This window comes from Lactuca sativa, chromosome 5 (genome assembly GCF_002870075.4).
Source record: "Lactuca sativa cultivar Salinas chromosome 5, Lsat_Salinas_v11, whole genome shotgun sequence".
In the NCBI taxonomy this organism is placed as follows: domain Eukaryota; kingdom Viridiplantae; phylum Streptophyta; class Magnoliopsida; order Asterales; family Asteraceae; genus Lactuca; species Lactuca sativa.
Genome location: NC_056627.2, coordinates 90,163,503 through 90,177,428, shown reverse-complemented (window position 1 = coordinate 90,177,428; position 13,926 = coordinate 90,163,503). Strand labels below are relative to the sequence as shown.

The 13,926-nt window shown below is 39.3% G+C and overlaps 1 protein-coding gene across 1 annotated transcript; it reads right to left on the bottom strand.

Annotated features, from left to right (window-relative positions):
* Nucleotides 1-8,809: 8,809 nt before the first annotated feature.
* Nucleotides 8,810-12,753, bottom strand: LOC111897843 (delta-9 acyl-lipid desaturase 1). Its single transcript, XM_023893781.3, has 5 exons — nucleotides 12,376-12,753; nucleotides 11,834-11,974; nucleotides 11,571-11,711; nucleotides 9,206-9,312; nucleotides 8,810-9,137 (listed from the first exon to the last, which is right to left on the bottom strand). The coding sequence occupies exons 1-5, from the start codon at nucleotides 12,727-12,729 to the stop codon at nucleotides 8,918-8,920; spliced, it is 963 nt and encodes a 320-aa protein (XP_023749549.1). The 5' UTR covers nucleotides 12,730-12,753; the 3' UTR covers nucleotides 8,810-8,917.
* Nucleotides 12,754-13,926: the final 1,173 nt, after the last annotated feature.

The window sequence follows — 13,926 nt, the reverse complement described above, 5'->3', positions numbered from 1 at the left end:
CTAGGGACCTTCAGGAATTCATTATAATGTTGCCTGATATGTGATGCCTGTAGCCTAGGGTCCCTTATGGGATGTTCTCAGTGTTCCTCTAGTGGTGAGGGTTGATAGTTGTTATGCATGTTCCCTAGGGTATTGTGGTAGTACTTCATACAAATATGGGTAGGTGTGGAAGGTAGTATGGGCCCGTACTACTGAAAGCACAGGAACCATACACGTATCAGGGAAACCATGGTGTCTAGGGTAGGGTTGCGAGAGTTGGATCCCAGGATTTTGGGAAGTGTCTGAGATTGGTAGGGTGCCTTCAGTATGGAGATTTCGAGGCATGATGATAGTGGATCCGGATCAGGATCGGGAGCTGGAGAGCGAGTTCCGGGTGGATCGGTGTCGTCGGAGGTTATCGATCGGACGAGCACGAGCGAGCGGGATGCGAGGATTCGCGAGATCCTGCGTGATGGGGTTGCTGCATTGTTCCGGGCTGAGTTGCCGGAGTTGTTTGGGTCGATCCAGACCGCCATGAGTGAGTATTTCGATGAGCGATATGCGGCTCTCGCAGAGACGGTTCCCGCGGCGGCTACAGCGGCTGTAGCAGCGGCAAGGGGAGGAGCTAGTCGGGGTTTTCAGTATCGGGACTTCTATTATACGAAGCCTCCCACATTCGATGGAGTTCAGGACCCGATTGTTGCTATGAGATGGTTATCAGACGTGGGGGGGTGTTTCTCCACGAATTTATGCCCTGCTGACCAGAGGGTGAGGTGTGCTCTGAACCTATTGAGGCTCGGAGCGAAGGATTGGTGGAGATTGACTACGGGGTCATTTTTCCGATGTGCAAAGGGATGCGGTTTCATGGGATCAATTCAGAAAGATGTTCAGTACTCGCTATGTTCCACGGGATGAAAAGGAGAGATTGGCTCGGGAGTTCCTTGAGCTGAAGCAGGATTTGGAGTCGGTGACTGAGATCACCAGGATGTTTATTGAGAGGGCGATGTTTTGCCCTGAGTTCGTTTCGGAGCAAGCTCAGATGTTCCGATATCTGAGTATGCTCAAGGGGGGATATCAGACAGTTCGTGTCTGCGCAGAGGTGTGAGACCTTGTTGGTGTTGCAGGAGACCGCCATGCGGCGTGAGTTAGAGGTTGAGTTGCAGTTGCGTGAGCTGAGGCAGGCTCCGATGCAGTCGCAACCAGCGCCGAAACGGTCCAGTACCGTTGATGTTAGAATGGGGGATCGGAGCGGCCACACTTGTGGGAAGTGTGGGAGGAGTCACACCGGAGTTGCTGGTCTGGTGGTGCATGCCGCAAGTGCGGAAAAGAGGGGCACTATGCGCGGGACTATCGGCAGTCAGTGCCGATTCGGGATTCGAGGATTTGTTATCATTGTCAGCAGGTTGGACATTTGAGGGTCAACTGTCCACAGCTTTCTGCAGGACCGGTGCATGCTCTAGCACCGGCCACCTTGAGGAGTTCAGGAGGAGGATGGGATGGAGCGGAGCCCCAAGGGCTCAGGGTCGTGCTTATCAGCTTGCGGCAGAGGGAGACGGAGCAGTGCCGGAGGCAGCTGCGGGTATGATGCTTTCTTGATGTCTTGATTATCTTGCGTTGATTGTGGCGTTTTGTTTGTGCTGGTATCTGGCGTGGATTTGATGCGGTATTCATTATTTCGCGGGTTTGGCATGGTTAAGGATTGGTGTTTCAGGTTTTCGCTTTGGCATTCGTTGTTCCCTGATGGTTTGGCATGGTTATAGTTTGGTGTTTTGGTGCCGGTAGCCTTGTGCGGTTTTCGATGTGGTATTCATCCTTTGGCAGGTTGTGGGTTTGGTTACGGGTTATTATTGGAAATTCCGTTGGTTATCGTTCGTGAGGGTTGTCAGTGGAGATGCGGCACTGGGTTGAATGTCGGGTAGCATCCGCAGTCGTAGATTGGATAGTTGAAAGACCGGATTCTTTTGAGTGGACTGATCAGGGAGGAGATGTGTTTTGCTGAGGGTTGCTTATGCTGGTGGGAAGCAGTCAGTGTGTAAATGTTTTCTCGGTGCAGGATTGTTCTGAAAGGTCATTAATGACGACCGATGGCGGTTAGTCAGTGCTTTAGTGGGGGAGAATTGGAGAATTCTCCAGGAGATCGATGAGTATGTGAGGGTGCTTAGCTGTTGGGATTCAGCAGTGTTTGTCAGCTCAGAGTATAGGCCGACGAGAGCGAGTGTCGGGTATGCGGGGCGGGATACAGACCTAGGGCATTTGATTGTGGAGGCCTGAGAGAAGGCCGGGATCAAGCTTGAGTAAGTAACCGGGGTTATGCGATCAGAGTATTGGTATGTTTGAGGTACGTGATGGGTTGTACTGCATTAATCCCACGGGATTATGTTGTGCATATTTCTAGAGCTGGAACCGGAAGGTTCCCAGAGTTAGAACCTGAGGGTTCGCAGAGTTTGGGTGTACGGACCCACAGAGATACAGCCTCGAGTGGCTAGTATGTGTTATGAGAGTCGGTCCAGTCATGCTGGAGACTCTGTTGGTATTGCTGGATCAGTTTGAGATTGCGGATTGTGTATGTTGCAGTGTGATTGCATTGGAAGGTCTGACCCCGGGTTAGTGATCTTGTTTAGCTGAGGCAGTGATTTTGATGAGTGGAGAGAGTGCATGGGATTGAGAGCCCCTGCAATGAGAACCAGAGTATGTGAATAGCGGTTACGCAAAAGGGTGGTGTCGCTTGGGGCAAGCACCGTGGCACCGGTGGGAGTGGCATTATGGCCAAGAGGGTCCCTTGGAAGGAAAAGAGAAAGGTGTGTAACTCCGAAGGGGAGTGCAAGTTCACAAGAATGAAAGCTACAGAGCAGAGTTATGGTTAAAGTATTTCGAGTATGGCTTTGAGCATCATGTTCGCGGCAGCGAAGTAGGAACCCATCCGGTTTGGGGATGTCTGTTGAGGCTCAGAAGGGATGCAGGGAGAGAGAGAATCTTAAATTCTCAGTGTGATTCTGATCAGAGTGTAGAGTGGATGTAGTGGTTCATTTTGGGAGATGTTCGAGGATATCATCAGTATATCGGGTCTTCCACCCTGCGGGTGTTGGGGTTAGTTCAGCATGCGTATGTGATGGCAAGAGGAGAACTTATGAGAGTTGCTCTGAGAGTGAGAATGGATCTCTCAGTCGGTCCGGAATGGACAAAGTGGGCTTTGGATCGGGGATCCGGTGGTTCATGGTTTCCTAACCCTTATGGGTCGAGTGATCGTTGAGATTTAGAGCAGAGTTGCATCTTGGGTAAATTTTCAGTTACAGAGAGCGATGGACAGTACAGAGATCGGGCTTCAGTCGACAGAGCAGATTCAGCAGATGAGACAGAGGTTATTGACCGCCCAGAGCCGACAGGAAAGTTATGCAGACAGACGCCGTTCCGAGCTTGAGTTTCAGGTCGGTGACTTTGTACTCCTGAAGGCCTCTCCTTGGAGAGGAGTGTTTCGATTCAGGAAGAGGGGCAAGTTGGGGCCCCGGTATACTGGGCCTTTTTATGTGATTGTAAGGATAGACCGGGTAGCCTATCGTTTGGAGTTGCCCACGGATTTGAGACAAATCCACGACATTTTTCATGCGTCGCAATTGAGAAAGTATATAGCCGATAAGTCGGCAGTGGTCCCATTAGAAGACATTCAGGTGGATGCGAGCCTGAATTATGCCGAGAGACCAGTGGTCATCAGAAATCGGAAGATCGAGGTTCTGAGGTATAAGGAAATACCTCTGGTGTTAGTTCAGTGACAGCACCGGAGGGGATCGGAAATGACCTGTGAGCTGGAATGTGAGATGTGAGAGCAGCATCCGGGGCTATTTTCAGAGTGAGACTTCGAGGGCGAAGTCTAGTCCTAGTGGGGGAGAGTTGTAACAGCCCGGAAATCCAGATATTGATATAATTATGATTTTGGGTGTTTTAAGAGGGGACTCGGCGAGTTGGAGCCTAGAATCGCCGAGTAGGATCGCAGACCGGGTCGCGGGTTCGCGACTGGACTCGACGAGTCCAGATATGGACTCGGCGAGTCTGCGCTGTTTGGCGAAAATCCTAACCGTTCAGGTTTGGGACGTATAAGAGGCACTCATTGGCCGTCATTGTTCAGTTTAGCCTTCTGAGAAGAACCCTAAATCGAGTGGGTGCATCTGGAGCAAAGTCTAAGGGCCATTGTTGATCTTGGAAGGGTTGTGGTGCAAGGAGGAGAAGGGCTTGGCTAAAGGAACAGCAAGAGAGTCACGTTCTGAGGATTTGGGGACACAGAGGGCACATTATTCAGGTAAGAATTCGAATTATGCTCTGCTATGTTGATGTGTCATGGAATTAGGGTTTATGGAACCCCTTTGTGATTAGATTAAGTGTTACCCTTATTACCCAAACGACTATAACCCTGTATTAGGACCTTAGAGGTCCAGAAGGTCCCATGCTTGTGTATTTCGGGACAATACTTATCTCAGGAAGCAGTTTGATCGACTGCATGGCATGGACTCGACGAGTCCGATGAACAGACTCGGCGAGTAGCTTGAAGAATAACTGGGACTCGTCGAGTTGTTCTTCAGACTCGGCGAGTTGAGTCGGGGTGGCCCCGCGATTCTTCCAGGAGGAACTCGTCGAGTAAAAAGGGGATACTCGACGTGTAGAAAGGGAATCTTAAGGAATCGGTGAGTCAAGGGCGAGTGGACTCAGAGTCGTTGAACTCGGCGAGTCTTGGGGTGACTCGGCGAGTTAGGTCGCGGGTTAAGTGAAGTTCTGAGTATGGGGACTCGGCGAGTCATAGGGTTGACTCGACGAGTAGGGTCAGTCAGGGGTTGACTTTGACCTTGTCTTTGACCAAGGATTGACCAGTGGTTCCAGGGGTATTTTAGTAATTGTTGTTTATTGTTGAGTTCAGTGCATTGGTGACTGTCCAGAGGTGGAGATCGTATCAGTGATCGGAGCAGCTTGAGCTATCTGTTCAGTCGGCAGTTTCGAGGTGAGTTATCCTCACTATATCGTTAGGGTTTATGGCACCAAGGCCGACCCTTTTTACCGGATAGAAATCCGGGTAGTTGTCATTATATGTTACAGGCCGGAAGGCATTACTATGTGGACCGGAAGGTCATGGCCTGGAAGGGCGTATGTATGCATTTAGTATGTTGACTGATTCATAGGGTAATGTTATGATAGTGACCGGCTAGACCAGTATCTTGTTAGAGTAATGCTATGATATGTGATCTGTTGATCGATTGTTGTCTATGAACTGCTTTATGATTATTTGTTATGTTATATATGCATTTTATGCTTATGGGCCGGAGGGCAGTATGTTATGGGCCGGAAGGCAATATGTTATGGGCCGGAAGGCGATATGTTATGGGACGGAAGGCAATATGTTGTGTGATGGACCGGAAGGTCGGCGTGGGTAGGACCGGAAGGTTTACCCAGCAGGGACGGAAGTCCCCTGAGACACATGGACCGGAAGGTCAGGGCCTGGAAAGGCGTATATGTGGTTGGTATTCTGGGGGTATCTCACTAAGCTCTCGGGCTTACAGTTGTGGTTTTATGTTTCAGGTTCTCAAGAGTCTGTGACAAGGCAAAGGCGTGATCGTACCGTTCCTCGCGTTGGTGTTTTACGAATTGAACCTGGGAAATACTCTGTTAAATAATGTATTGAAAACCTTTTTGTAACAACATTATTAAAATGAGTGGCTTTTGAAAAATTTTAATTGTTTTGAAATTTTGGATGTTACAATGCCAAAGAAGTAGGAGTAGAAATCGTGATGTGGAAATGGAGAAAGTAGTCGTTGGGAACAGTCTAGGGTTTCCTAGCTAATACTATATAAGTGGATCAATGAATGATAGATATCTAATGATAATTGAAGAGTTATATATACATGAATAGATCCTAACTTTGTATTTCTATTATAACCACTAATTGAATATATCTATATGATTTAGTCTTAAGTATATCTACAATATTGAATAGAGGTAATATGCATGTGTTATATGTTACTAATTGTTAATAATTGAATAAACTTTCTGTAGCGCCCCATTTCTGGTATGTAATTTAAATATAGTATTTTCCTTTCTTAAGAGGTACTCGACGAGTCAGTAGCCCGACTCGTCGAGTAGAGACGGGATTTGCACGCGTTTTTAGTAGGCGACTCGACGAGTCCATATTACGGACTCGGCGAGTCTGCTAGTCTGGATGAAACCATAAATCCCAAGGTTTGTACCCTATTTAAATGACATTATAGCCTCCCACCCCAACCTCCAGCACCCTTAGAGCATTTCTCTGTAAACCCTAGTCCCCATTGTTGAGCTTGAGTGTTTTGTGATAGCTTGGAAGTTGTTGAAGAGAAGGAAGGAAAGAAGATCAATAGAAGAGAAATGAGATCAAAGAGCTAGCTTCCATTTGCTACATATTCTGGTAATAAAGTAATTACCTTGCTTATTCTTCCATTAAACCCTCTTTTATGCTTTTTTATGTCTCTCTTGGAGCTTTATATGATTCAAACTTGAGAATTGAGCTCTCCTTAGGATGGAGACCATAAATCTGGATGTTATTGAGCTCTAGGAGCTCAATCTAGCTACCTTTATGCAAATATAGGCTTGTTCCAAACCCTAAGTGCTCAGTGTTGGATGATTTTGGTGTTTTAGCCCCATTCTCGTGTGCATGCACGTAGAGTTGGAAACTTTACGTGCAAAACCATCCCTAGAAGCCCAGATCTATGAATTGGATGCACTGGAATTGACTGTATAGTAATGGAATGCATGAGACTCAACGATTCGTTCTCAGGACTCGACCAGTCGGTTCGTAATCCCCAAATTATTTCCCTTTTTGTGTTACGAGTTGGAAGAGTGAATGAAGATTAGACTCGGTGAGTTAGGAAGCAGAATTACAGATAAAGGGACTCAGCGAGTCTACGCCATGGCTCGGCGAGTCCAAGGCAATCTTCTTCCCTCAAGAACAGACTCGACGAGTTGTTCATACAACTCGGCGAGTCACAGACTGGACGTGTTCATATGATGAAGGAGAACTCGACGAGTTGTTCATACAACTCAGCGAGTCGGATGAAGTTAGATTCGACGTTAGTATGGAAGGAAAAACTCGTCGAGTTGTTGCCAAACTCAACGAGTTGAAGCGAGTAGAGGATTAGAAAAGGTTTTAGGGACTCGGCGAGTTGGCAGCCCAACTCGGAAAGTCCGGTCAACTAGAAGTTGACTTTGACCAGGAGGTTGACTTTGACCAAGGGTAAATTAGTCATTTTTACCCTGAGAACAGTTATCAGTATCTGATTTAGTGTCTATGGAATTTGTAGTCGGGGAGTTCTGGAGGAGCAGTCAGCCAGTTTCAGATTTAGCATCTCAGCAGCCAGCATTACGAGGTGAGTTTTCCTTCTAGTATGAACGGGTCTACGGCCACAATGTCGGCCGGTTTAGTTAGCAGTAGTTCCGGACGTCGGTCCGATGCAGTAGTTCAGTGTGCTTGATGTGTTCATGACTCAAGAAAGTATTTGTGTTATGTGTTCTGGACTTCGGTCTGACGTAGTATGCAGTATATGTGTTTATGCTAGTAGTTATGATTATGCTATGCTATGTTCAGTCAGTTCCGGACTTCGGTCCGATGCAGAGGGCAAGGCCCTGGTTAGTTCCGAACTTCGGTCCGATACAGTTTCTGGACTTCGGTCCGTAGCAGAGGGCAAGGCCCTGGTTAGTTCCGGACTTCGGTCCGATGCAGTTTCCGGACTACGGTCCGATGTAGAGGGCAAGGCCCTGGTTAGTTCCAGACTTCGGTCTGATGCAGTGGGCAAGGCCCAGTAGTTGCTTTATATGTTATTGTATGGTATCTGGTAGTTTGGGGGAGCTCACTAAGCTTTGTGCTTACAGTTTCAGTTTTGGTTTCAGGTACTTCCGCTCCGCTAGCAAGGGGAAGAGCTTAGGATGATGGCATGGCACACACCACAGTTACAGTTTTATCCTGGGAGTTTTATTTAGATATTTTGATATGATATTGACTTCAGTTTTGATTTGATACATATATTATGGCATTTTGAGAAATACAATTCATGGTTTTATTATATAACATTTTATGTTGTGGTTTTTAGTAATATTAAAAAAAATGGGTTGTATTTTTGGGATGTTTCACTTTCACCAGCCAATAGAAATTAGCCAACAAAATGTATCATTTAACAAAAGAAAGAATGCAAATGAGATAAGATGAGATTAAAGAATATGTCCATGTTTAACTTATAGATTTATTTCCAACCAAAATTTAATCAATAAATAAATAAATAAAATAGGGAATTTTATATCAATGAAAGACTAGCAATAACAAACAAATCCATGATGCATATACACTGATGTGCATAAAATTGATCACCTCTGATGTTTATTTTACTTAAAGATATATTTTATGCTACATTGTGTAACATAAATATACCGTTGCACTAAAGCAACACATTTGACTATAAACAAACTTGATCTTTTATATATATATATATATATATATATATATATATATATATATATATATATATATATATATATATATATATATATATATATATATATATATAGGAATGAGTTCTATGGAAAACAAATAACTAGGGCAACATCTACCGGAACCAATAATCAAATGACACGTGTCCATTTCTTTCTTTACAAGTAATGTATTGTGGAAGTTATTGTGAAAGTGATGTGTTGTCATGTTTTCATTGGTTCAAATATGTGTTGCCCTAATCATTCATTTTCCATATAACTCTTCCCTATATATATATATATATATATATATATATATATATATATATATATATATATATATATATATATATAAAAGGTACCATGACAATATTAAAAAAATTATGAAAATTTTAATGTTTATATTGAGGAGTCACACAGGCTACTCCGTGCACCTATGTGAATCTGCCTCTGGTTGCACACAAAGTGATTAATCATTAAATGTATCATCCGAAGTGACAATTGATTTCTTAAACTTTTGGAGATTAGTTGGAACTTTGATGTTGGTTGCCAACCCAATGGATTCAAGAGACCTTATGATGTACCAAGTAACGTCAATTTGCCACCACTCAAATCCATGTCGAGCTGAATACTCAAATGCATGATGATTGTTATGCCATCCTTCTCCGAACGCAAGCACTCCTACCCACCTTCACAATATTTAGATACAATTTTATGATAGATTCTAGTATGATTATTTAGATATTTATAAACTTACCAATTGTTTTTGGAGAGATCACTTGTATTCCAAGCTCGGTTTCCCCATATGTGACAAACAGAGTTCACACAGAAGGTGATGTGGTAAAGCCATACAATTCTCACACCCTATATACACCATAAATATAAATTCAAAATGATTTTTTTTGCGTAAATTTAGAAGAACATGGGAGAACTATTGTTTGTGTGTGTGTGTCTCTCTCTCTCTCTCATTGGTTCTATATGTGCTTTGTTTGTTTGGTTAATTAATACACGGAAAAAAATAGAAACATTGATGTTTCTCATTTTCTTAAGGGATGATGATTTGTATGGATATATGTGTATTAGTGTGCTCTCCTCCTTTCCCTTCTTTAGACCGACCCCATTTTCTTGAAATAGTTCGCATCAAAGAAAGAAAAAGAAGAACAAAGGATTCCACTATTTTATGTGTATGTGTATATTTTGTAGACAACAACCCTTATTTTTCCATTTGTACTCATCAGTAGGTAGGTATGATAAATCTTGGTGGATAGCTTGATGACTATACCTTTGCAAAAGAACCTTAATCTTATGAACGTCGATGTACTTCTTAGGTATGCCTCTTCAACAAAGTCTCCTCTTTGAGGTGTTGAAGCAAAGGTATGACAAAATAGAGGAGAAATAAAAGTAGGTGGGGATCCAGGAACGTCCCGCTAGTGGTGGGCGTTGGCGGGTGATGGAAGTTCTTGGTCAACAAAAGTTAGAATGGAATAAAGGGAAAGTGAGGTATCGATATGAAATGGGGTCAACGTGGTCGGGGAGGGAAAGAAAGTGGTTGGTGGGGTATACCTTTTTTTTTAATTGTAGTTATTTTAATAAAATGTAAAAGATATAAAGATATTTTATATGCAATGTAAGAATTAAATACCCTCGTCAAACAAATAATAGAGACCGAAGTAGTGTCTTTTTATAAACATAACTACCATTTACATAATTTAATCTTAATAATAATATAAAACCAAATAAAAAAATATAATATTAAAACAAAATATAGCTATACAAATTAGGGCTGCAAATGAACCGAACGTTCAACGAACGGTTCATGAACTGTTCCACATGAAGTTCGTTTATGTTTGTTTATATAATAAATGAATGAACATTAACATAAGTTCTCATTCATTTAGTTAAACGAACGAATATGAACAATGATATTGTTTGTTCAATTACGTTTGTGATTGTTTATGTTGTTGATCTACGTTCGTTTATGATCATTCATTTAAGTTCTTATAATGTTCATATATGTTAAGTTGTGTTTAATTACATTACTATATTATATGTTCGTTTATGTTCGTATATGTTTAGTTATGTTTGTTTAGATACATTTGTTTATATTCGTTTAGCATGTTCACCAACATAAATGAATGAACATAAACAATGCAATTTGTTAAACGAACGAACATAAACAAAAAAACTCGTTCATTTATATGTTCATGTTCGTTCATTTGTTTGGTTAACTTAAATGAACAAACTTGAACAAGTAATCGTTGGTGTTCGTTCGGTCCATTTAGTTCGGTCCATTTACAACCCTAATAAAAGTAATTTTAGATGAGTTACATAAACAAAATTTGGATATTTTTAAAAGTTTGACCAATCTTACAAGTTTACATAAAAAAAATATAGGTGTAATTTTCATAAATTATCGAAAAAATGAAATAACGATTCAATAACAAAAACTCAAAAAAAAGTCAAAACTTGAAGAATTAAAAGATATTTTCGAAAGAGAATAATTGAAAGTTAGAGATATAAAATTTATAAATGATAAAACAGAAGTGATAATTTCAAGAAACTCAACTACAACGTTTCATTTGGACAATTATGTATGATATTCTCACCACACCAAGGGTATGGTGTCGAGGAAGTTGCACAATAAGACATGCACACCACCCTATAGAAATGGTGTTAATGTGATGGCTTCTAAGCGTAGAGGTGTGTTGTTGAGGCCACATATTTTTATGCGAGTTTTCTTCTGCATACCCAAGTGAAGACCACCCCTTCCCCCTCCTCTTTGCCATCGAGGGGTTTGGACGAGACACACACACGTGTGTGTGTGTGTGTGTGTATATATATATATATATATATATATATATATATATATATATATATATATATAGAGAGAGAGAGAGAGAGAGAGAGAGAGGATTGGTCCATACCAACACAAACCTTGAATGCACTTGTTGAGGAAATGTATGTGGTTTCTCTCAAATACTTTTTTATCTTTTTTAATAATTCAAACAACACAAGTTTATGAAAATGATTCATTTCACTTGAAATGTATCAAAAATCATTGTTGATACGAGCTCATTGTTGATACAGAATCCAGGAAATGAATTCAAATAGAGATGTTATACCATTCCCCAAACTAGATAAGAAAATCCACCACATGCATATAAGAGAGCACCACATCCAAATAAATGCCACATGTAAGTTTTATGTATGAATACATAGAACATCTGATTTTTTAAATCTTCGACGTTTTTACGTTCTTGATACTGCAAAAAAACAACCAATATGATATAGTTTTAGGATGTTTTGTATTCTTAGCAGACAATATTTAATTAAAAATTTTATAATAATAAATTAAAATTTCAAAGAAAAAATAAAACAATAATACCTTTTCTACCAAGTATCCACTATCAAACATCCAACCCATATGACTAAACCAAAACCCGTTTGTTGGAGAATGTATATCATTATCTGAATCAACGTATTTGTGATGGAATCTATGGTTGCTCACCCAAAATATTGGATCTCCCTACAAATAAAATTAATAGTTATGTATTTTTTTTTTTTTGTATGATGTAATTGTAACATGATTCATTTCATTGGGATGAAAAATATTGTTTGGTTTTTCTAATAAAATAGAGTTGACCATTGTTAAATCGAATGTGTCAAATGTTTACATATCATTACAGAACATTTCTAAGGTTTAAATACCATGTTAGAGATTGGTGGAATTAAGAGTAAATTAGATTTTATTCTCTCTCTCTCTCTTTATATATATATATATATATATATATATATATATATATATATATATATATATATATATATATATATATATATATATATGGTCTCAATGTGATTAATTTTATATAACTGTATTTGTATTTGTATTTTATAAAAATTAATATGTAGTTTTAGTTAAATACAAACCTGGGCGGCTAGAACTCCAAGGTAAACAAATGAATATTCGAGCCATTTAGGGAGTTTGAGACTATGGTGGGATAAAAGTCGGTGATAAGTGAGAGTTATGCCTAACATTCCTGTTAGCAAGTAGCCAACACTTGCGATCCAAAAAGCATCCCAAGTGAATGCAAATGGTGCAAAAAGAGTAAGTAAATGAACAAAAATGAACCATGATGCCACTTGGATGTCTGCCGTGTTCCATTTTCGGCCAAAAAAATGATTCCTCGTTCTTGTGATCACCACTTCGGAAAATGGTATTTTTCGTTGATCCCATTGGTTTTCACGGCGAAAATCTGAGGGTTCTACTAATAAGTTTGGCATATTTTTATATTTTGGAAAGTGGTTGATATGTTTCATGTGGAATGTGGTATAAATAGCTAAATTTTAGGGATATTTATAATTATAACCACGTGATTTTGGACAATTGATGTAAATGACCATATATTTTATATATATTTCAAAGCCACCACCAATTTTGGAATTTGGCATTTTCAGATGGTATATAATATGTACTAGATGTAAGACTCATGTATTACATGAGTTTATTTAAAAAAAATTAAATATGAAATTTTAACGATTTGAGAAGTTTGAATTTATAAGAAAAATAAAAAAAAATTTAAATTATTAAAATTAATGAGACTTTAATACATTTAATACATTACATATATAAATAATTTCTAATAAATACCTTACATATATATATATTACCTTACATACTAAATGTGAAATTTTAATTTAATAAAATGAAAATTACAATAAAATGACAAGTGAAAAATAGTAAATTCAAAAATTCTAGAAAATGTCATGTGTCCAAATGAAAGAGAAGATGACATGTGGCAAAAAAAACTTTCATTTATTAAGGAGGATTTATCTTTCATTTTCACTGAACTCTTATAAAAATTTCTCTTACTCCTTAAATCCCTAATGTGTTTCTGTCATCAGTATTTCAATTAATGTTCACCTTTTTATGCCAATGTAATTTGATATACTTAGTTCTTTTTATGTCTTTTTCAGTTTTTGTTGGATTTTTATAAAACAAAATCTTTTTTTTTTTGAAATTTCAAATTTATTATTCAGATTTCAAAAATATTCCTGAATTTCATAATATATCTTTCTTTTTTACTTTATCCGTAATGTTTTAGCTCAAAATCCAAATCCATAATATAACCTTTTTGTAGAAATATATTTATGATATGAAATAAATTTAGTATGGAACATAATCTACCTAATAAATGAAAAGCTTTTTATCACTTGTTATTTCTTTAAAAATTTTCCCACATGTCATTATATATGATTTTTGAATTATTTAAATTTCATATGTCATTATGTGGTATATTCATTTTTTTTTTAATAAAAAATAATCAATTCTACTAATTAACACATCTATTATTATATATGTAAAGTATTTATTATATTAAATGTGTAGATCAACACTATAGTTAATGAAACATTTATTATTTAAGATAATATATATTTTTCTCCATAAAATGAATATAATAATAAATAGTTTGTTTTTTT

Excerpts from the sequence above, each read along its gene's own strand:
- LOC111897843 (XM_023893781.3), bottom strand. The coding sequence starts at position 12,729 with ATGCCAAACTTATTAGTAGAACCCTCAGATTTTCGCCGTGAAAACCAA. Across the intron at positions 11,712-11,833 it reads GTGGATACTTGGTAGAAAAG|TATCAAGAACGTAAAAACGT; the intron begins GTATTATTGTTT and ends GTTTTTTTGCAG. Across the intron at positions 9,138-9,205 it reads GATCTCTCCAAAAACAATTG|GTGGGTAGGAGTGCTTGCGT; the intron begins GTAAGTTTATAA and ends AATATTGTGAAG.